Source organism: Magallana gigas, chromosome 4, assembly GCF_963853765.1.
Source record: "Magallana gigas chromosome 4, xbMagGiga1.1, whole genome shotgun sequence".
Taxonomy (NCBI): Eukaryota; Metazoa; Mollusca; class Bivalvia; order Ostreida; family Ostreidae; genus Magallana; species Magallana gigas.
This window is the reverse complement of record NC_088856.1, coordinates 28,213,270-28,238,509: the sequence shown is the minus strand read 5'-3', so window position 1 is coordinate 28,238,509 and position 25,240 is coordinate 28,213,270. Positions and strand designations below refer to the sequence as shown.

General features: G+C 33.2%; 1 protein-coding gene across 3 annotated transcripts in view; it reads left to right on the top strand.

The window, feature by feature from the left end:
• The window catches only part of LOC105317263 (plexin-A2), a 91,030-nt gene that overhangs the window by 43,015 nt on the left and 22,775 nt on the right, over positions 1-25,240 (top strand). For all 3 annotated transcript variants that reach the window (XM_066081864.1, XM_066081865.1, XM_066081866.1), the window contains exons 12-20: positions 4,392-4,487; positions 5,150-5,243; positions 11,839-12,008; positions 15,648-15,781; positions 17,133-17,250; positions 20,145-20,305; positions 21,427-21,612; positions 21,978-22,056; positions 22,161-22,406. In XM_066081864.1, coding sequence (XP_065937936.1) covers positions 4,392-4,487; positions 5,150-5,243; positions 11,839-12,008; positions 15,648-15,781; positions 17,133-17,250; positions 20,145-20,305; positions 21,427-21,612; positions 21,978-22,056; positions 22,161-22,406 — 1,284 coding nt within the window. The remainder of the gene's footprint in view (positions 1-4,391; positions 4,488-5,149; positions 5,244-11,838; positions 12,009-15,647; positions 15,782-17,132; positions 17,251-20,144; positions 20,306-21,426; positions 21,613-21,977; positions 22,057-22,160; positions 22,407-25,240) is intronic.

Here is a 25,240-nt window from a genome sequence, read left to right as displayed (position 1 = left end):
TTTTTTGACATCACATTATTTATAAGGTTATATTTCTAATAGGCAACTGATTATACCAAGGCGGTAAAGAATTTTTAAATAAACAATAGATACGATTTTACCTGACATTTACAATCAAAAAAGGAAAAAGGGATGTCGAAAAGCCCTTACTTTTTGTTGAAGACAAAAAAAGTTCTAGTTAATCTTAGAAATTCTTCTTCTCTGCTATCATATATATTTGTTAAAAACTAAATGCATGATAATGATGTCCATGAGGCCCTCAACCTAAATTGTGAAATTCATGACCCCTTGGTCAGGGGTTCAGGCTCTAGGTTGGGGCCAATATGGCCATATAGTAAAAATGTATTAAATCTTAGAAAATCTTCTTCTCTACTCCCATATATATTTGTTAAAAACTAAATGCATGATTATGATGTCCATGAGGCCCTCTGTCAAAATTGTGAAATTCATGACCCCTGGGTCATGGGTTCAGGCTCTAGGGTGAGGCCAATAGGGCTATATAGTAAAAATGTATTAAATCTTAGAAAATCTTTTTCTCTACTCCCACATATATTTGTTAAAAACTAAATGCATGATTGTGATGTCCATGAGGCCCTCTTTCAAAATTGTGAAATTCATGACCCCTGGGTAAGGTGTTCAGGCTCTAGGGTGGGGCCAATATGGCCAAATAGTAAAAATGTATTAAATCTTAGAAAATCTTTTTCTCTACTCCCATATATATTTGTTAAACACTAAATGCATGGTTATGATGTCCATGAGGCCCTCTACCAAAATTGTGAAATTCATGACCTCTTTGTTAGGTGTTCAGGCTCTAGGGCGGGGCCAATATGGCCTTATATTAAAAATGTTTTAAATCTTAAAAAATCTTCTTCTCTACTCCCAAACATGTGAGCAAAAAACTGAATACATGGTTGTGATGTCCATGAGGACCTCTACTAAAATTGTGAAATTCATGACCCCTTTGTTTGGTGATCAGGCTCTAGGGTGGGGCCAATATGGCCCTATAGTAAAAATGTATTAAATCTTTAAAAAATCTTTTTCTCTACTCCCACACATGTTGGCAAAAAAACTGAATACATGGTTATGATATCCACAATCTCCTTTACCTGAATTGTGAAATTTATTGCCCCCTGGGTCTGGGGTTCAGGACATGAAGGGGGAGCGCAATATGGCATATAGTGTTAATGCACATAATGTCTAAATATTTTCGTCTCTATTCTCACACATCTGTATAAAAAAAACTGACTAATAATTATGTTTATGAGGAAGTCCTCTACTGAAATTTTAATTTTCATATCCCCTCAAGGATGGGTTTTGACTTTAGGGCAGGGCCAAAATGGATGTATAGATATTAATGCATATAACGTTAAAAAATTATCTTCTTTACTCCCACACACCTGAAAGGAAAACTGAATTCATGATTTTGTAGACCAGATCTTTTAGTTTTCACCAAAATTATAGGTTTCACAGTTCTTTTTGAAATGTGGTCGTCATTACAAATTTATAATTTTTCTACACCAGTATGAAACCTAATTAATTTGATGCATATTTGAGACTCCATGACAAGTTTGTGTATGGGATATATGCTACTCAGGTGACCGTTAAGGCCAATTGGCCTCTTGTTTTAAAAAGCTTTAAAAATGAGGTAGAACATAGTTGAAATCATATCAGAAATAAGTGTGTAAAAGGTTGTCCCCACAATGATGTCAATTAATGTAGAAATGACGTCATGAAGATTGTCTATTTTGATAAATTGATGTTTTGTAGCGAAATATAGGTGTTTTCCGAGGGTTTTTTGACTTTGAAACATCAAGAGCAGCCTTGCTCAAGTACCACTTTTTAGTATGTTTTGTATATTTATATAAAGAAAACCATATCTTAAAATTGTATTTAACAGACCTGCGCTCTTTACTTCCGAAGGCAAAATATAAAGAAAAATGACAATATTTTCATTTGTTTGCAAAAGTGTGGGAATGTAGTCATTTAGGTGATGTCATAGATAAACCGCAACTGGGCAATGATGACTAAAATCAAGATTAAAGTGATAGGCATCCTCTGTACAATGATTTTTGAAGATTTGATTTTCATACGACACTATTTAGAAATTGGTTAAAAATTGGGGCAGATATTAGACCATACTGCACAAAGTCCTTTGATGTATATTCTGTTCATCAAAGAAAATACGGGAGATAATTGTACTACGTTCATTTACTATAAAAATTCCCGAGATGTCCGAATGTCAATATGGTATGTAAATTTGAAGTGATAAAGTGTTGAATTTTTCAATACTATGAATTAAATTGGTGATAAGGTGATGAATTTTTCAAAAATATGAATTTAATTTTAGATGAAAGGTATTTACAGCCTCAAAATGGTTTGTTATAAATATTTTGACTGTCATTTTCAGTGCTACTTCTATAATTTTCTCCAAAATTGTTTCACTGCATTGTTCTGCTACTTTACAGTTATATGAGAGGCATTTTAGCTGTTGTGAAGGCCTGTCACGAGACACAGTTAGATTATTCTAACTAAGCAGGATATTGGGAGATTAATAGCATTATTGTAGGCTTCAAGCTTGGTTAATTAAATATCAACAATAGGGTAGGTCGATGTATCTATTTCGTAAATGTCCGATATAATATGCAATGTCAAGTCAACCCATGCATGCACGGGTCATAGTCTAGTAGCCATATATTGAAAATGTATTAAATCTTTAAAAATCTTCTTCCATTTGACATTGTTGAAAAAACTAATGAATGGTTATAATGTCAATGAAGATTTCTACCAAACGTGTGAAATTCATGCCCCCTGGGTCAGAGGTGCAGGCTTTAGGGTTGAGCCATGATTTCACACTTTCGTAAAGGTCAAAAGTTAGTAAAGTGCAACTCTTTGAGTACCCTTCTATTATCGTCCACGGTACAATAAATTTTGCTCCGCCGCATATCCATAGCAAAAACTACAGACATGATTTAGTTTTATGCAAATCATGTCATCAGATTACTTTAACTGCGCATGACTAAAGAAAGTAAATTTTAAAGCAAAAGTGAAAGTGAAAACTGATCAGCAGTTTTTTCAAAATGGAAGCAGATACTTTTTGTTCGGATAGATCACCGCATTACCAATTTTTTATTAACCGGGTTTTCCGAAGGAAAAATCCGGTTATTGAAATGGTGAAAATGGCAGGCGGCTGCCAAAAGGGTACCCTCATTGTACGGATAACTCCTCCTACAGTTTTCAAGATAGGAAGTTGTTCTTTTGCAGATCAAATGTACATATTTCAGAGGTGTGCATAATGCTAGGATTTTGATTTCCGATAATTTATGAAAAAAATACCATCTTTTGAACTTAGTCATTTTTTGGCAAAATATTGCATATAGGGTACCCTCATTGTACGGATAACTCCTTCTACAGTTTTCAAGATAGGAAGATGTTCTTTTGCAGAGCAATTGTACATATATCAGAGGTGTGCATATTGGTAGGATTTTGATTTCTGATAATTCATGAAAAAAATACCAGCTTTTGAACTTAGTCATTTTTGTCCCCCGCCGCAACGCGGTGCGGGGACATACAAATGCCGGGCGTCCGTCCGTGCGTCCGTGTGTCCGTGCTTCCGTGTGTCCGTCCGTCACACTTTTTTGTAAGCGCTCTCATGTCTACAAATTTTGATGGATTTTCATTAAATTTATACCAAATGTATATACTACTATTACCTTGGTCAAGTTCGAAAATCAGCATTGGTCGATACTTTTTGTTGGAGTTATGAGACTTTGACCGCAATAATGACTCTGTTTTATCCAAAAATTGACCTTGTAAGCGCGCTCATGCCTACAAATTTTGACGGATTTTCATTAAATTTATACCAAATGTTTATACCACTATTACCTTGGTCAAGTTCGAAAATCAGCATTGGTCGATCCTTTTTGTTGGAGTTATGGGACTTTGACCACAATAATGACTCCGTTTTATCCAAGAATTGGCCTTGTAAGCGCGCTCATGCCTACAAATTTTGACGGATTTTCAATAAATTTATACTAAATGTTTATACCACTAATACCTTGGTCAAGTTCCTAAATCAGCCTTGGTCGATAGACTTGATACTAGTATACTGCTTGACCGGCGGGGGACCCAGGAATTTTATTCTTGTTTAGATAGGAAGATGTTCTTTTGCTGATCAATTGTAGATATATATCAGAGGTGTGCATATTGGTCGGATTTTGATTTCTGATTATTTATTAAAAAAAAACACCAGCTTTTGAATCTAGTCATTTTTTGGTAAAATATTGTATATAGGGTACTCCATTTCACTGGATTATGGATACAGTTTACATAAAAGAAAACTTGGTGTGCTGTCACAATGACAGCTTTTCACTTGTTTATTTTTTATTTTGCAGTTTATATACCGCTGTCGTGTTGTTAATGATTCAGGCCCCTTTTTCAATGGGAGGAAGATACCTGGAGAAGACAACATAGAATGTTTGAATATAAAGGTAGAATATAAGCACTCCATTGATTTGCAGAAAATTAAAAATTAACTGTAAAATGACAAATTGCTCGTTTTATTTATGAAGGTTATCAATCTTGTGTAAATGTATTTGTTCATTATCAACAAAATGATTACGGTTTTACATTTATAATTGATGTTCTGCTATTAAATCATTAGGGTATAAAATTTATATTTATTAAGAATGGCCATTTTTATACACCATCCTTGTTTAAATCAACTACTTAATTTTGCTCAGTTATGTTTACATTACAGTTTAAATTTTTTTGGACCTGATTTGGGGCTAAAGTTCGGCCTCAATCCCAATTGAAAATTTCCTAATATTTTCCCAATTTCAGACCCAAAATTCCAATTGCAATTTTTAGAAAAAAATCTTTGTACTACATGTTGTCAAATTTATCAAGAAATACTGAACAGAATTATAAATAATTTGAAGAACTCTATAAAAAGAAGCATTGTGCTTTGATTAGTATTTGAATAAATGATAAAAAAAATCATTTAATTTTATTATAATGAATAAAAAAAACTTTTCCTATTTTGTGGCTATTTTTCCCAATTGAAAAGGCCCCAGCCCCCAGTCTCTAATTGGCTGAAAAAAAAAAACTGCATTATGTCTGAGTATGATCTTGAAGATTTTTTCCTTCATAGACAGAGGGGGAAGGCTTAAAAAAAGTGGATATCAAATATGGGCCCAACGGGACTGTTCCTTTGGAAGTTTTTGATGGAGCTGTTTATCTGCATGGTGAGTTATTAAAGAGAGGCACTGTAAAAATTTATATGTACATGTTTACAAGGTGATGTTTAAGCCAAAACATGTTCAAAAAATTTTGAATGAGCATTTAAATTTATGTAATAAAGTCCGGGGGAGGGTGGTTCTGAGAAATTTGGGTGGATTAGGCAACATCCATTCGGAGGACGTTGTTGCAAATTAATTTTAGTACCGGTATTTAATGCAGTAGGTTTTGATCGTCTATTCTTCAACATTTTCATTTCTTTTGAAATATATTAGTCATCCTCATTCTCATTGTGATTACAGTGCTAATTTTCATTTCAATAATTGCATAACGGAATACGTACAATGGAAATACCTTTTCAATTAAATTATGGATAATTTTTCAACACCCGATTAAACTGAGAAGACATGAGACAAGTGCATGCTTCACCGGAAATTGCTAAACAGACATTGACCACATGACAATGTGGTTGATTATATAATGGCAAGAACTATTTTCATGCAGGAAACAATGAGTAAATATTTTAAAATTACAAGAATGGAGCATTTTGACAGAATAAAATGTTACTCTGCAAGTACAACAGGCATTACAAATGATATCGTCGGTCGTACTCTCGCGGTATCCAGAATCACAACCTGAAAAAAATGGGGTGAAGTATAATCTAATTGATCTAATTTTGGCTTTGGAAATGGTTGTTAGGAAAAAAAAAAGCAGTAAAGTTATCACGCATAAGGCCGATCGATATGTGGCCAGATTACAGGAGATTACCCTCACTAATTATAAGGAGTCTGGTTTATACAGCGTGGATGGTTTACAGAATCTTGATTGCACAACATTTTTGAGTCGGCTCACTAAGTCCTTGTTATCATAGCCATTTCTGGGAAAATTTTGCACAACATTATTCATGCGCTAATGTAAATAGTGCATGCATTAATCTCTTTTGTTTTCGTGATTTACACAAATATTTTAAAGTTTTTCTTGATATTTAAAAAATAAAACAAATCAAAGTAGTTTCTCTTCAATTGCCGCCCATGAATTCGACAACTTACACGTGGAAAACCTTGTTCCATTTTAAAAGTGTAAAATCTATATTTAGAAAAACCCAGCTCGCGAAGCAAGAATACCCTTGCTGTCATCGGATCTCTTGGAGTGGATTTTGAGCACAAACGTGAATTGATAATGTGCCATATAATGCAAATAGTTCCTTTTCTTTCTCATTGAAATATACTGGTCCTTTTTCTCTATCCTACGATATTATGCATTGCCAGTCTGGCAGGCATTGCCAGTCTATCATTGAAATGTTGAATCAAAGTACTGAAAGTACTGACACGAGTTGATGAATCAGGAATCAGACATTCATTGACCCTTTTCTGCTTTCAACACGCAGAATTTGAAATAAATAATGAATTAAGTATAGAAGTATCTTATTATCACTGGCTACAACAAATCATGAATCATGAAAGATAATTTTTTTAATAAATAGGATATCTAAATATTATTATCATATGATTTAATATGATAAAGCTGGTCTCATAAAGGTGATGTCTGCCACAATGAGCCCAGTAATCTTTGTTCACCTATGTTTAATTTATTTACAAAAGACAGAAATTTTTTTTTATGAATTATTAAAGCAATATGAGCTGTATTTGTTAGAATTTTATTTTGCTGTAAAAACCTGCTAGTATGCTAAGTCTGCATGTAACTTAAACTTTTATGATAAATAAGGTTGGAAAAAATCATTAATTTTTGTCAGAGTAAAGATATCTCTTCTAAGTAACATATAGAAAATCAATTTTTGTACAGGACGACAATAATTCAATTTTGCTCCAATTAAGGCTCTTTAACGACCCTTTTCACAAAAATACGGCAAAAAGAAATTTAAAAACCATGATATTTTTGTCATTTTAGTAGAAAATGACATTTTCGTTAAAAAATTTCATCATGAAAATTGCAGCTCATATTGCTTTAACAATGTAATAAAAACAAATACATCAAAATATTGACAACACGTTCAGAGCGAGTCGACTCATAGGCCCTTTAGGCCTTTGATTTAAACAAAAATGATAAAAAAAAATGTCAAGGGAATTTTGTGGGATTGGACAACATGCTGGAATGCACAACATTCGGACTCAACAAGTTTTACTGTAGTATCATTATAAAAAAAACACCAGCGGTAAAAATTTTTGTAATAAATGGCTTTATAAAATAAATAGTAAAGAGATGAGGTGTGTGTGTGTGTGTGTATATATATAATTTACCAATACAACAAAAGATAAATCGGCACAGTTTTAAATAATTTAAAAATATTAAATATCCAGAATAAAATCACAAATTGATCCTATTTACTGCAAATGTTTTCGCCATTCCTGGCTCTTCAGGCAGTTATGTACAAATGACTAATATGTAACGTAGTAACATCAATATTAGTCATTTATACATAACTGCCTGAAGAGCCAAGAATGGTGAAAAAGTTTGCAATAAATAGGATCAATTTGTGGTTTTATTCTGGATATTTATTATTTTTAAATTATATATATATATATATATATATATATATATATATATATATATATATATATGTATATATATATATATATATATATATATATATATATATATATATATATATATATATATATATATATATATATATATTATCATAGAATATTTGAATATATTTTACGTTATTCCCGTACTATTACAAAACACATAATTATGCTATGACGTCAATCAACTCTGAAAAGCACAACATAAACTTGTTGTTATATGACGTCACAATGATCATTTGGAAATTAATGTATGTACTTATGTATCTATGGTGATTGTACAAATTTAAACTCCTGAAGATTACAATGAAACCGGTAGAGTTTTGAATCGATTGGCTTTTTGTTATTTTTTATTATATATAATAATTATTATATATATTATACAATTATTTAATGCTTGAGCAGTCAATAGACCAGAATATTTTTCCCGAGATGCAGAGAACAGCTCGGTATGATCTATTGCCCGAGGCCAACGGCCGAGGGCAATAGATCATACTGAGAAGTTCCCTGCACCAAGGGAAAAATTCTGGTCTATTGACTGTTCAAGCATTAAATAATTGTTTTATTACCTAATTCCTTCTTTAGTTTTCGGGGTTTACAATTTGCATATCGCAGATGGTTTTCGCGCCATTATGCAATGTATTAAGACTTTTTTTCATCTTTTACATGCACAAAACCTGTTGCATGCATTACAATATCTCCATTTAGAATAAGTTTACACAAAGAAGGGCGAGTCTTCAACCCATTAGATTTTTAATGGTTTTTTACCTTATATGAGGCTTTAAAACTGTTGATTGGTTGATTTTGATAACATTGAATTTGGTTTCACCAAGTACTAAAAACAGCGTCTATGTAAAGGAATATACATTCCCTGAGAACTATCGAAAGGATGTAACATTTACATACCCGCGTTGTGAAATACGTTGCCAGTCCAATAGATCGCAGTCTATTGACCGGCGGTCTAATAGATCACAGTCTATTGACCGGCGGTCCAATAGATCGCAGTCTATTGACCGGCAGTTCAAAATAGACGCAAATATTTAATTTGTAATAAAACAACAAAATATCTTTGATTAGGTAATAAATATATATATTGACTGGGGTTGAGGGCAACATTGATTATATTAGCCCCCGAGGGACGAAATATTGCCCGACGCGAAGCGGAGGGCAATATTTTTGTCCCAAGTGGGGCTAATATAATCAATGTTGCCCGAAAACACAGTCAACATTTGTTTTGTTATATGAAGAAACAAACCAAAATTTAAGAAAGCAATTGAAAACAGATTGCCTTAATTTTCTCAGCTCAACAAAGAATTCACGAGTTCAATTTTGTGCAAAGTTCTTTTTTCAAAATATCCTCAGCATCAAACGGTCACTGGTGATATTCCGCCGACTGAAAGAATTAACACACAGATGTTCTACTAGATTTTACTTCACAGTACTTCGCAAATCCTTATATCCTTTATGATAGCAAACCGTCGCATTGCGCGTCCGTTGTTTACTTGCCTTGACTGACTGTCTATTATGACGTCACCTTGTTTTGGAGTTGCAAAGAGTTATTTACGTCATCGTTTACAAAGCAACAAATCAGAGGCGATTATTTGAAATACAGGGAATGTTCTCTAGATATTATTCCTAGCCGGTCAATATCAAGAAAATATTGACCGGTTAATATTTTTCGGACGAGCTAATATTACAATTATTCACTATTCATCTATATAGAGTTATATAGTGAGAATATGGTACTGAATATAACAATTATATATATCATCCTCTCCAAATATTATTCTTTCAAAGAAGGAAGCAAGATTTCAATTGTGTAATAAAACTTTGAAATCATAATTCAAAAGAAACAAAACATTCAATTAAAAGATCGACCCACCAATAAAGTTTTTCTGCATCTTTTTTTCTTTTATTTATAATTGTATAAAACAATTGGTTACCTTTGAACGTTACATATCTGGGTATACTGTCAACATCAAGGGTTAAAAATCTAAATACAAAATTTTATAAATTGAATCAGAGAAGGAAGTTTTAGAACCATGCAATTTTGATCAATCAGAGCCTTATTTAATTGGTTGGCCACCCAATATTTTACTATTATTAGGTTCATTATAAAAAGCTAAGCGGTTTATAAAAAAGCTTAAACTGTTCCAATCCACTGAATCCATTTTAATATTTGTTTAAAACTTTGGTATCTATTGATTTCATTCCTTATGATTTAATTTTCTGCTATTTAATATCTCCATTTAGAATAAGTTTACACAAAGAAGGGCGAGTCTTCAACCCATTAGATTTTTAATGGTTTTTTACCTTATATGAGGCTTTAAAACTGTTGATTGGTTGATTTTGATAACATTGAATTTGGTTTCACCAAGTACTAAAAACAGCGTCTATGTAAAGGAATATACATTCCCTGAGAACTATCGAAAGGATGTAACATTTACATACCCGCGTTGTGAAATACGTTGCCAGTCCAATAGATCGCAGTCTATTGACCGGCGGTCTAATAGATCACAGTCTATTGACCGGCGGTCCAATAGATCGCAGTCTATTGACCGGCAGTTCAAAATAGACGCAAATATTTAATTTGTAATAAAACAACAAAATATCTTTGATTAGGTAATAAATATATATATTGACTGGGGTTGAGGGCAACATTGATTATATTAGCCCCCGAGGGACGAAATATTGCCCGACGCGAAGCGGAGGGCAATATTTTTGTCCCAAGTGGGGCTAATATAATCAATGTTGCCCGAAAACACAGTCAACATTTGTTTTGTTATATGAAGAAACAAACCAAAATTTAAGAAAGCAATTGAAAACAGATTGCCTTAATTTTCTCAGCTCAACAAAGAATTCACGAGTTCAATTTTGTGCAAAGTTCTTTTTTCAAAATATCCTCAGCATCAAACGGTCACTGGTGATATTCCGCCGACTGAAAGAATTAACACACAGATGTTCTACTAGATTTTACTTCACAGTACTTCGCAAATCCTTATATCCTTTATGATAGCAAACCGTCGCATTGCGCGTCCGTTGTTTACTTGCCTTGACTGACTGTCTATTATGACGTCACCTTGTTTTGGAGTTGCAAAGAGTTATTTACGTCATCGTTTACAAAGCAACAAATCAGAGGCGATTATTTGAAATACAGGGAATGTTCTCTAGATATTATTCCTAGCCGGTCAATATCAAGAAAATATTGACCGGTTAATATTTTTCGGACGAGCTAATATTACAATTATTCACTATTCATCTATATAGAGTTATATAGTGAGAATATGGTACTGAATATAACAATTATATATATCATCCTCTCCAAATATTATTCTTTCAAAGAAGGAAGCAAGATTTCAATTGTGTAATAAAACTTTGAAATCATAATTCAAAAGAAACAAAACATTCAATTAAAAGATCGACCCACCAATAAAGTTTTTCTGCATCTTTTTTTCTTTTATTTATAATTGTATAAAACAATTGGTTACCTTTGAACGTTACATATCTGGGTATACTGTCAACATCAAGGGTTAAAAATCTAAATACAAAATTTTATAAATTGAATCAGAGAAGGAAGTTTTAGAACCATGCAATTTTGATCAATCAGAGCCTTATTTAATTGGTTGGCCACCCAATATTTTACTATTATTAGGTTCATTATAAAAAGCTAAGCGGTTTATAAAAAAGCTTAAACTGTTCCAATCCACTGAATCCATTTTAATATTTGTTTAAAACTTTGGTATCTATTGATTTCATTCCTTATGATTTAATTTTCTGCTATTTAGAATAGAAAGCAAGGCAATTATAAATGAAATTGAATTGCACAAAAATGTAATGCATAGCAGATTTATTTGATATGACTTTGAAGCTCTTTTTGTCGTGTCATAGGAACAGTTTTTATAAGATATGAATTAACTTTTTAAGGCAGTCAGATAGCCCACATACTTCAACCATGGAAATTTAAATAAAAAAAAAATATACATGTTTTTGTTGATATTTTTTTACATTTTATATCTTGTAGCAAAGAACCGTAAAATTTCTACCATTTGTCTTTTAGCATACAAATGTGAGTCACTTTCTTCGAACGAAGAGGACTGTAGCACCTGTCACTACCTGAATCAGTCCAGGGGATACGAGTGTCAGTGGTGCCAAAATACAGGCTGTGTGGACGTAGATAATAACCAGTGCAGCCAGGCGGAAACCTGTGGAGGACCACTGATTACCAAAGTGAGGATTTTTCCTAACCTTTTACTGAATACGAGAATCATATTGGTCTTAATGTGTCGATCAGACTGTTTATCCACCTACATCCATCTCTCTCTTTCTCTCTCTCTCTCTCTCTGCAGCTTTAGCTTTGGATTGGATTCATCTTTGAAAATACCTTTCCCCGTTGTTAAACAATTGGAAATTTTTCAGAATCTTAATAACAAAGATGGAAGATTCTTGGCATATTTCTAAAGTTTGGTTCAAACTCTCATTTTAATTCCCATAACTCTAAAGAGAAAAAAAGTTATAAAATTGAACATTTCTAATATTTTATTCATTTATAGCTACTGGTATAGCTATTTGTATCAATTGCTGTGATTGATACTGAATTTTAAGGTTATATATATTATACTAAGAGCACAAACCATAGACCCTGCATTTTCAATTTGCTCTATAAGGGCCCCCCTATAGTGATCAGTCTGTCCACAGGGTTTGACACTAATTAAGGCACATCCGACCGACATTGTCTAGTAAACTATAGGGTCGGGTTAAATGTCAGTGTACTAGCCCGACTGGTCGTGTGAAAAAAAAGTGTGCGAATACTTTTTCTCAAATATTCATATCAATAGAAGTAAAAGCACTTTTTCCTAACAGGCTAAATTTCTACAAACCGTAATTTAAGTACAATTTAACCCAAGAACTAACTTAGAGGATTAAGTGGGGGAAATACTCTCTTTTTGATCGGTAACTTCGCCGGAATTTCCTCCGAACGAAAAGCCCAAGTCTCCCTGTACACGGAAGTTCATCATATAATCGTGTACATTAACCCCATGGGCAATAAAATGATAATTTTTTAATTTAAAAGACGTCTTCACAAACTCAGTTTATGCCTCTTGTGGTTAATTAATCTAGTCTGTCTTATCTTTAGGGGTTATAAATACGGGTGATGCAACTACATGCTGTACAAAACGATCGTGTTTATAACTTTAGGGCCAGTGTTGAAATAACAGTGAATTTGTTCGTAACTTGTAATTATATTAGCTAATAACACTGCCATATTTATGTTAAAATAATCATAAATCCTTTGTTATAATATCTTTTTAAAAAATCTAAATCCTCAACATAATGGTTGGGGTGGACTAATGCCACCAAAATACACTAAAAAACAGAGACTGATTTTATTTTTCATTTTAGTTAACACAATTACAAAACATTTGATCTATAAAATGTATAATTACATCAATTAATTTAAATTAAATAAACTTGATAATTTTTTTTTCAATTTTTAGAATTTGTTTTCTTTTTTAATTATAATGACATGTTTCTCTGTTAAGGGGAAGTAAAGTCTCCGTAAAGTTTTGTTGGTCCCTGGTCAACCATCGAATACCTGTATCATTATTAGTACAGTTTGAATAAAATGAAATCTTAAATAGTGTTTGAATGATTCATTATTGGTAAAGATAAACCAATACAATTAAACAGAAACAGGTATTTAATATTTTATGTTTGTCATTATTTTTAGTTTATTTTTGTCAAAATTGGTCAGGACTAGTAGTAAAAGAGTCAGGGCTAGTGAAAAATTGCTGAGGTAGCCCGACTGGTCTAATAATTAAAAAACTTAATGTCAAACCCTGGTCCAATCGGTCCATCTTTCCACCTTATATCGCTTGTCCAGAGCATATATTCTCTGCCTTTGGCTCAATCTGGCTCATACTTAACCCACAGAGTGCCTTTGGGTAAAGAGAGTGCAGTGACCTTGAACCATGTTTTTAGGTTTAATGTTAAGGTCAAAGCAGAATTATATATAGAATCCTTGTCCTGGGCATATCTTCTCGTGTTTCAATCTGGCTCATACTTCACTTATAGATGGTCAAAGGGTTATTTGCAGTGACCTTGAATAGAGTTTGTAGGTCAAGGTCATATCAGACCACTCGAAAAATTTTTCTCAGAGCATATATACTTTCCACTTAGCCCTGTTTGGCTTTTGAGTAAAGTTTGTGTAGTGAGCTTGAACCAATTTTCAAGGTCAAATGTTAACGTTAAAGCAGATTTATTTAAAAAATCCTTGTCTGGAGCATATCTTCTCTCCCTTTTCTTCAATCTGGTTCATTCTTCACCCACATAGTGCTTTTGATCAAAGGATATGCAGTGACCTTAAATGATGTTTATAGGTCAAATGTCAAGGTCATATCTGATTTTTATGGCGTCGAGCAGAGCTCAAAAGCAAACTAGGGGTTGTACATGACCGGAAGTTTTCATGAGCCGAACAACGCATGCTATTAGTAAATCCGCAGAAATTAGTGCAAAGTTTTCTTATGTATGTGAAGAATAAAAGATGACATACTTCCATTTAGAGCAGAACTGTACGTCAATATTTAAACAATAAAATGCTTTCTATGGTGATTCATTCGGAATATGAAGGTAGCGACATTGCAGGAAAAATACATAACCTGCTAATGTGGGTTATGTAAATTTTTCCTGCAATGATCGCTACCTTCATAACCCGCATGAATCATCAAAGAAAGCATTTTTATTGTTTATATTAACATCTCTCTTTAACTAATTAATAAACTGATTATGAAAAGTTAGTAAAATTCACTAAATTACTGTTAATGTACAAAAGTACGTTAGCTAAAAGAAACAGCCAAATCGTCTCCTGTGAGACTTTGAGTCTGGCATCGTCATGATTATTTCGTGAAGTCGGGGATTTTACTAAGGTCGCTGTAGGTTTAGACCAATTGATAAACAGGGCGTGTCAATTTCAGTCCTGTCACTTTCAGCCGCTGTAGATTTCGACCAATCGATAAATAGGGCGTGTAGATTTCAGTCTGGCTGTTTCTATAGAGCCATGAATTAGCTATAAGTTTCCGTAAGAAATAGAGGAAATTATGGTAGATGTAAATATAACAAGTTTACAGATAAAAAAAAGTTGATGTCTTTGAAAATGTTCATATTTTATGAAATACAATATGTCTGGGTTTCAGCGGATGAATACACTTGCACCGAAGACCCAAGCAATAGTTATAATGAACATACATTTCTAAAGAGTTACAGAATCATAATTTGTTATAAGGATTTTTTAATCAATAGTACCTAAATGTACGTGTGATCAATGAAGGAATACCATAAATAACACCAATAAAAAAATTAATATGGTATGCATTTCTATTAAATGGAGATTATTTTGACTTTTTAAACAAATTGTTCGGGTTTGTACTCTTCAAATTAACTTCAACTCCACGTCATTGTGGCCCTTCAGGCCTTTGATTTAATTTTTTAAGAGCATATATGAACTCTTCACTTAGCCCCACTAATAATACTTAACTTAGACAGAGCTTTTAGGATGATGGTGTGCAGTGACTTGAACCAAGTCAATGTAAAGGTCATAGCGGATCTCTTGTAATCAGTTTTAGTTGGCAGATTATTTCTTATTTGCTTAATCTTGCTCAGATTGAACAAAAAATGCCTGTGTGTAAGGGGTAGAAATTTTATGCCAGCGGGAAAATTTCTAAATTATAGGTCAAGGTCATAGCAAAATTCTCTGAAATTCTTTATCATCCTATTGTCCATTATTTAAGTGGGGCCTTTTGAGATAGCTAGTCTTCATCTGAATGTTGTCTAGTTGATTTAATGAAGTGAAATATTTTTATCATATTTCAGATTTTTCCAACAGATGGTCCTCCACAAGGAGGGACAGAGGTCACTATAGAGGGATTCAACTTTGGGATTCGATCAGATGTGGCGGTTACAGTTGCTGGGATGCAATGTAACAATGTTAAATTCATGGATCGGAGGTGTGTTTAATACCATGTAGAAATCATTAAAGTCTGATATTGTTAAAGATAAACTGAATTTTTTGATTGAAAAACTAATTTGATTTTGTTGGGTTGTTTACTTAATCTTTGTTCATGCAACTTCCCTTGGTCATTCATACAATTGCATGCAACAGAAGTAAAAAGCATTTCAAAAATTTTTGTAATTGATATGTAATGAATTGATAAACAGAAGTATCCACACAGTAGATATTTGGATCAATCCATCATAGATATGGATCCATCATATCAAAAACACATATGTGTTTGTCAAAAATAGTAAGATACTCTATTGATATGGTTTTAAACAACACTATATAAAATATATATAAGAAGCAAAACAGAGTACAGATAACTCTTGATGGCTCGAACTTCAATCGCTCGAAGTTATATAACTCTAAAGCTAATTTACTCTTGATATCTCGAACTCTTGATATCTCGAAACCCTTAATCCCTTGAAGTCAAACTGCAGTCCCGTACGTTGTTCATAATCTTTAGTTTTTTACTCTCGATACCTTGAAGTCGCTGTGTATCTCCAAGCGCTTTACCTAATTAACACCTACTTGGTCATTTAAATGGCTCTAGGCATTAGATGCTGGACCCGTGTCACGGGTTGTTTATTCAGGCGACACTTGTCCTTCAAGGTGATAATTGTTTGATGATTGACCATACCGATACCTAATCCATAATTATCACAACTGTTTTACGATAATTTGGAGATGCAATGAAAATGAGAATTTTCAAATAAACTAAGACGAAAGGATATTATTGAGCCATGGTCAAATTTTAGAGTTATAAAACTGTTAAAAAAAATATGCTTATCAGCATCATTGTCATATTTGTAATGATTATTGCTGAACAAGTTCTTACAGCTGTACAGTGGGAACAATGGGTGATACTCAGTTATCACATTTATGACATGTCGATCGTCTCGCAGTCCAGTAGTACCGAGCTATCTGGTCTTAATATGCTGCATAATATAAATAATTATTATGAATTTATTCAATAGTAACTTGTTTGTACATGTATTTAGTTTTGAAAACATCCAGTTCTGTATATTTTACTGAAAAGAAAACGTTGTTTAAGCACGTGCATAAGGTTAGCACTAAATAAATGGCTTAATCATAACATCTGGGAAGACAAATTTCAAAACCCGTCGGTCAACCCGGAAAATTACAAACTCTTGAAAACTCGAACTCTTGAAACTTCGAAGTTTTTCCTTATAGGTCCCATGGACTTTGAGCTATCGAGAGTTACCTGTAGATATACAGTTCCTGGGTAGTAAACAGTGTTGAATACCATGTAATCAATAGATCGCATATTTCTGTAACAGGATTAGATGCATCACATCAAAAAAATCGTTTGAATCGGGGAAGTCTGAGGAAAGTGGACAGGTGGTTGTGACAGTGGATGGCATGAACTCGTCAGAAGACATTCAGTTTATTTACAAGGTAATAAATATTCAATTTCTGTTTAAACAGGAAATTTCAGTGACTGACTAATTAAAAAAAATAAAGTAAAAAAGGCTACATGTATGAACTTTTAATGCCCCCCTTCGAAGACTGCTGTCTTTCTGTCTGTCATTCAGTATGTTGGTCAGTCCAGTTTCTGTTCATTCTCTTCTCATGAGAGGATTAACATATTGGAATGAAATTTGGTATGCAAGTTCGATGTTTGGTACGATCAAGCCATTTTCGACATTTTCGAGTTATGCCCTTGGACATAGAAAAATTCCAATTAAGCCACATAAAATTTTTTAGATTCTCATCCCAACCCACCCTACTAAAAAATTTTATTTATTTTGGAAAAAAAATTGTGTGGAAAAAAAAAATTCTGGAAGAAATTGGGCTCAGTATACAAAAAATTCAAAACATTTAAATGGCTGCCTAAACATGTTGATTATTGTTTGATTCTATTCATGTTTATTATCATAAGGATACAATACAAATGCATGTCTTCATGCATTGACAGTTTTAAAAGTCGAAATAAAATGGAATAAAAGATTACAAGTGGGTTTATGTACTTATAATAGAATTATCAATTTAAAAGAATAGCAGAGCAGTTGTTATTTGTTTATTATGAACAGTAAAAAAGGTGTTTAAAAAAAATTAAAATAATACCGTATCTTGTATGATATGCACTTATGTATAATACGCACGCCCAAAGTTGTCCAAAAAATATCGAAAAAACAGCAGGTCCTTTGTATAATATGCTCCCAAAAAAATTGCGAAATCAACCGCTGCCATTTCCCCCGAACTATCGGTGTTTCATGATAATTTTATAATCCATGTGCATTTTCTTTAATTTTGTGATCGGAATATAGCTCAGAAGATGAAAATTGACAGCCGCCATTTAGCCAAAAAAACTATCGATGTGTAATGATGAATTTATAACCCAAGCGCAATTACTGTAATTTTGTGATCGGATCATGGCCCAAGCGATATCAGAGTCAAAGTTTTTACAATTTCACTTAAATAGGATGGTATGATTTATAAGGGCGGTATCAAATATCATTTGTCACTTCATAAGGAAGGAGTTTCTTGTGCAACAGCGAAGAAATTGAAGATACTCAATGTAATCAAGAACAGCAACCTAGCTTAGTGCTTAAAAGTAATACTGTTTACAGATATAAACCAGGACAAAATCAAGAGGAATGATATAATTGATTAATTATAGTCAAACTCTTTGATTGTTGTTAAATAAACATTGTGAAGAAAGGTATGTATGTTGTATATCGTCATTATCAAGTCATGCAAATGATCGATGTATTTTTAGCAGTGGATCTGTGTAAAGCAATAATGTTTTACTGAATAACTGGACACAAAGTAATCAAGTTAAATAAAATCATAACAACTGCTAATCTTCATACACTTAAAACACCCTGTGAAGTTTGACACAAGACAGGTGCCTGATTCCGACACCGAAAATTGTTAAACAAACATTGACCAGGCGCCAAGTCAACAGGTGGCTGCTTACGTAATGGCAAATACACTGGCGATATTTAGACTTGTTTGATAATGGAAATAAAACTATGAATAAGGTAATTCTGACCAGATCGAGACACAAATTATGTCTCTGTTCTGATGCAGTAAATTTAGTATACACTCATACAACTCGCATAACACACAATATCAGCAGTCGCTACTCCCGTGGTATTAAGAATCACAGCTTGAAAAAATGGGGTAAAAATAAATTTCTATGTACAATACGCACCCCCTACTTTTAATAAAATTTTGGCTGGAAAAAAGTGTGTTATACATGCGACTTTACGGTAAATAAAATCCGCCCATCGCCCCATATATTTTTGGCAAATCAGGTTGGGAATCTAAATAATGATTTTATGTGGCCTTATTTGCAGTTCCCATACATTTTCTTTGCAGAGTATGCACATATTGAAATGTAATTTGGGATACAGGTTTATCTTGATAATGTCTAGGTCAAGTTTGATTTTGGAGTTTTTCAGTTTCCAATCATTTTCTCTGAGAGTGTACATGTTTTACAAACATTTATTGTTTGCTGATTGTTATTATTGGGGTGCCAACAAATAAATTTTATGGAATTTATTGATATTAAGGATATCAATTTGATCAAATTTTCTGTACTTTATGATATAAAATTGTAAGGAATTAATTCAAATGATTAATAAATTAGAATTTTCGGTAAAATTGGCTTTTTCTAAATCATCTTTATATCAAATTTACAAACAGTCTAAAGAAATTCAGAGGTACACGTTTTTGTAATGTGGGTGATTTTCTACTTAACTTGGTTTTACTGGGGATTTACTAGGAAATGCAAATGGTTCCTAATTAAAGGAAGAACAGGATATTTCACAGTGGAAAAAAAAGGAATTCAAAGCATCTGGATAATTATGATGAGAAACTGTAAAAAATGAATATAGAACATCTATAAAGAACATCTTTTTAAAAACATTTGTTGTTTCTTTTGACATAAAATTGTAGTTTTTCAAATTTTTTTGTTAAATCATTGGGTTTCGCATCACTGAATCACTTTTTTCAAAAAAATTTCAAGAAAATTATCTTTATATTAAAAAAAAGACATGACCTCAATAATTTTTTATAATTCATTGTTTTGTTTTTGTTCATGTGCACCCACACTTTCAAAAAAGCAGCTGTAATACAATTGAACTTTGATATCTCGAACATTGATATCTCGAATAGAATGGATATGTCGAAGTGATTTTGAAGTCCAAACCAATTATTTTTTAAGCATTTTACCCTTGATATCTTGAATACTCAGATATCTTGAAGTTTTTAAACAGTCCAATCTAGTTTGAGATATCAAAGTTTGACTGTATGTCAGTCTGTGTTCTGATTGGTCATTATAGATGCCAGAGATAATAGATATCAACCCAAAAGAAGGTATCTTGTCTGGAGGAAGGACCATTCATTTAATTGGAACCAATCTAAACATTGGCAATATGAAGTATGCAGTGGAGTTGACCAATGTAGACCCAAAAAAAACACAATTACCTATAGGATGCACCATGTAAGTGTGCACTGAAATAATTTGATCAATTTACTTCACTTTCTGTGTTCTCAAATCCAGTAATTGGACCTAGTACTGTAAAACGAGAAAATGTGGCGCACTACAAATTTTAGCGCCTTTGGCGCAACTGCCTCTGAGCGCTAAAATTAATAGTGCGCCAACGATTTTCCCTAAGTATTAAATTTCTTCAAGTTGCAAAACAAAAACGTCAGTCCATTTTTAAGGCTATATAGAAGTGTTCATTTAAATATCAGATGCTGTCGGTTCTGTTTGTTTAAACAATTACACAGGTAAACGGTATGGGTTATCGGGTATAAATGCCTAAACATGGATTAATTAATTCACTTTTAAATGCTTTTTAATATCTCTCATTAGCACATTGAAAATTGGGCTTCTCCCCATACCACTTCCATTTAGCGCCTCGAGGTGAAAATGTGATTAAGCGTGGCGATCGTTAACGCTGACAATACATGATTGATCATAATTTCTTTGATCTCTGATTAGTGGATATAAAGATAACAAGACGATACCTATTTTTGTGTTATCTTAATGTAAAATTACTGTGAAAAAGATTCTCTCGTGGTGATCGAAACTCATGGTAAATGTAGCATTCGATTTCACTTTTAGTTTCGGGACTCTTCTAGTGTTATCCAAGTCGACATGTTAAATTCAAATTCCAATAACTCAAATTTGTTTACTAACAAAAATTACACATCATCGCCAATAAATGAAGTTTTAATATCTATCTACTGACGATTTACACAAAAGTAAGTGTATTGTTCTCAATGACAGTTTATCGTACATGCGAGATAGAAATCAAAGTCGTTGTGTTTGTTGAGTGAACACAGAACTAAATTTTTGGCGTGATCGTTAATCGAACAATATCATTTTTTATATTCTTTTTTAAAGAAAAGATGCATGCGCTAAAATATAATTGCGCTAATGTACTTGCACTTGCGCTAAAATATGTATGCGCCAAATTTTCTCGTTTTACAGTATGAAGAGAAGGGTTGGGGATATATCTTGTAATTTCAAAAATGTTCTTTGATAGTTTATATTTTCACATTGTATAAATTTAAATGATTGAAAAAATATATGCACTGAACATATGTCATCTGCAGAATCAAAGGATTGTCAGTTAGAGGGGAGATAGCTTGTAAACCTAAAAAGGCAAATGATACAGGGAAGTATAAAGTGAAGGTGACCTTTGACACCAATACAGAAGTGGATAGTAGCAAACAGTTTGAATATCTACCAGACCCAGTCATTAAATCAACTGAGCCTGCAGAGCTGAAATCAATAAGCAGGTACATATTTAAAATTTGAAAGAACTGAACAGCGATAAGTAAGTTTGTTGTCAAGTTGTGTGGAATATTTTCATTTAAAACTAATTATCCAGTTTTTTTGGTTGTTGAGAAAAGCAGGAAATGGCCCATTTCAGTGGCATCATTATAATAAGCATGAGAAGTGGATGAAGTTATCAAACTTCAAGATTGCTCTGACATTTTTATTAGATTTATTTAAAATTTCTGCATATGATCAGGAAAGATGTAAGACCTTATTATATATAGTCTTTCTGAAAAGTGTACCCATAATCAAATTTTTTCTCAGTCATGTAGAGAAACAAAATTTGAATTTATGAGTAAAATGTAAATTAATTTTTTTTTCTTAGTGGAGGAACAAATTTCAATGTGATTGGTGAAGGATTTACTGCCATTGATAGTCTAACAGTGGGAGTTGAGGACAGTGAGGTAAGATTGATGTGACTTATATATAACTTTTGCTGTAAGGCAACTTCATTGATGAAAATTGATTTGACTAATTTAATTATTAACTTTTTTTTGGTATCTTACAGGAAAGAGACTCAACATGCAGAATTCTCACCCCATCTAAACTTGAATGCAAATATCCTAGGAACCGAGAAAGTGAAAGGCGACGGAAAAAGAGAGCTACTAAGTCCAATATCGTCATCTACCTTGATGGATTTTCCTATACATTCACTTCTAGTGTATTGTATGTGGATGACCCTCTGTTTGCAGCTTTCAATGGTAATACAACATACAACTTTGATCCAAGTGCTGAAGAATCAATCACATTAGTGGTAAGGTTTCAATGTGTCAGCTATTTTTTCAATGCTGAGGAAATGTTAAAACTGTATACAGGATAATTTTCACCCCGTGTAATTTTCCCCTTTGTACACTTGTAAACACTTTTGCCCCATCTTTATTTCGCCCAGACACAGTTGTGTTTGAATAGAGATGATTTGCGACATTGGAATTCACCCATTCTTAAATTAAGCCACTGACAATGAGTGTGGAAGGGGTGAAAATAAAATGGGGCGAATATTTCCCTGTGTACAGTTGTCATATTAATATTCATAATGAATTTTCCACAAATTTCATTTTTAGCTCACCTGAACCGAAGGTTCAAGTGAGCTTTTCTGATCACCCGTTGTCCGTCCGTCCGTCCGTCCGTCCGTCTGTCTGTCCGTCCGTCTGTAAACTTTTCACATTTTCAACTTCTTCTCAAAAACCACTGGGCCAAATTTAACCAAATTTAGTACAAAGCATCCTTATGGAAAGGGGATTATAAATTGTTAAAATAAAGGGCACAGCCCTTTTCAAAAGGGAGATAATTGCGAAACAGTGAGTATAGGGTGCATGTCTTTAAAAATCTTCTTCTCAAGAACCACTGCACCAGAAATGCCAATATTTACACAAAAGCTTGTATATATAGTGAAGATTCTAAATTGTAAAAATCGTGACCCTCGGACCAAAACTGGGGCCCCAGGCGGGGTTCAAAGTTTAACATAGAAATACATAGGAAAATGTTTAAAAAATCTTCTTCTCAAGAACCACTGCACCAGAAATGCCAATATTTACACAAAAGCTTGTTTATATAGTGAAGATTCTAAATTGTAAAAATCGTGACCCTCGGACCAAAACTGGGGCCCCAGGCGGGGTTCAAAGTTTAACATAGAAATACATAGGAAAATGTTTAAAAAATCTTCTTCTCAAGAACCACTGCACCAGGAATGCCAATATTTACACAAAAGCTTGTATACAAAGTGAAGATTGTAAATTGTAAAAATCGGGACCCTCGGACTAAAACTGGGGCCCCAGGCGGGGTTCAAAGTTTAACATAGAAATACATAGGAAAATGTTTAAAAAATCTTCTTCTCAAGAACCACTGCACCAGAAATGCCAATATTTACACAAAAGCTTGTATGTATAATGAAGATTCTAAATTGTAAAAATCGTGACCCTCGGACTAAAACTTGGGCCCCAGGCGGGGTTCAAAGTTTAACATAGAAATACATAGGAAAATGTTTAAAAAATCTTCTTCTCAAGAACCACTGCACCAGAAATGCCAATATTTACACAAAAGCTTGTTTATATAGTGAAGATTCTAAATTGTAAAAATCGTGACCCTCGGACCAAAACTGGGGCCCCAGGCGGGGTTCAAAGTTTAACATATATAGAAATACATAGGAAAATGTTTAAAAACTTCTTCTCAAGAACCACTGCACCAGAAATGCCAATATTTACACAAAAGCTTCTATACATAGTGAAGATTCTAAATTGTAAAAATCGTGACCCTCGGACCAAAACTGGGGCCCCAGGCGGGGTTCAAAGTTTAACAAAGAAATACATAGGAAAATGTTTAAAAAATCTTCTTCTCAAGAACCACTGCACCAGAAATGCCAATATTTACACAAAAGCTTGTATATATAGTGAAGATTCTAAATTGTAAAAATCGTGACCCTCGGACCAAAATGGGGCCCCAGGTGGGGTTCAAAGTTTAACATAGAAATACATAGGAAAATGTTTAAAAAATCTTCTTCTCAAGAACCACTGCACCAGAAATGCCAATATTTACACAAAAGCTTGTATATATAGTGAAGATTCTAAATTGTAAAAATCGTGACCCTCGGACCAAAACTTGGGGCCCAGGCGGGGATCAAAGTTTAACATAGAAATACATAGGAAAATGTTTAAAAAATCTTCTTCTCAAGAACCACTGCACCAGAAATGCCAATATTTACACAAAAGCTTGTATATATAGTGAAGATTCTAAATTGTAAAAATCGTGACCCTCGGACCCAAACTGGGGCCCCAGGCGGGGTTCAAAGTTTAACATAGAAATACATAGGAAAATGTTTAAAAAATCTTCTTCTCAAGAACCACTGCACCAGAAATGCCAATATTTACACAAAAGCTTGTATGTATAATGAAGATTCTAAATTGTAAAAATCGTGACCCTCGGACCAAAACTGGGGCCCCAGGCGGGGATCAAAATTTAACATAGAACTACATATGAAAAATGTTTAAAAATTTTCTTCTCAAGAACCACTTCACCAAAAATGCCAATACATACACAAAAGGTTGTATATATAGTGAAGATTGTAAAAATCGTGACCCCCGAACAAAAGTGGGGCCCCAGGAGGGGTTTAGATTTTAACATATATAGGAAAATGTTTTAAAATCTTCTCAAGAACCATCGTGCAACTGTTTGGGATATTACTATGCATACATGTACATCCTTAAATAATGTAGATTCAAAAAATTGTAACTCCCGGACAATTGATGGGCACCAAGAGGGGTTCAAAATTTAAACATTTTAAAAAACAAAGGAAAAGTTTAAAAATTTTCTTTTCAAGAACTACAATGTTTTAGTTAGTGGAATATCTATGCATGCATCCTTCGCTTATGTAGATTCCTAATTCGTAAAATCGTGACCCCCGGACCAATAATGGGGCCCCAAGATGGGGTCAAAGTTTATTATAGAAATATAAAGGTAACAGGTTAAAAAATCTTCTTCTCGAGAACTACAATGCTTCAATTTGTGAGATTGCTATCATGCATACAACCTTGGATAATGAAGGTTCGACAGTTTTAAAATAGTGACCCCTGGACTAATACTAGGGACCCAAGA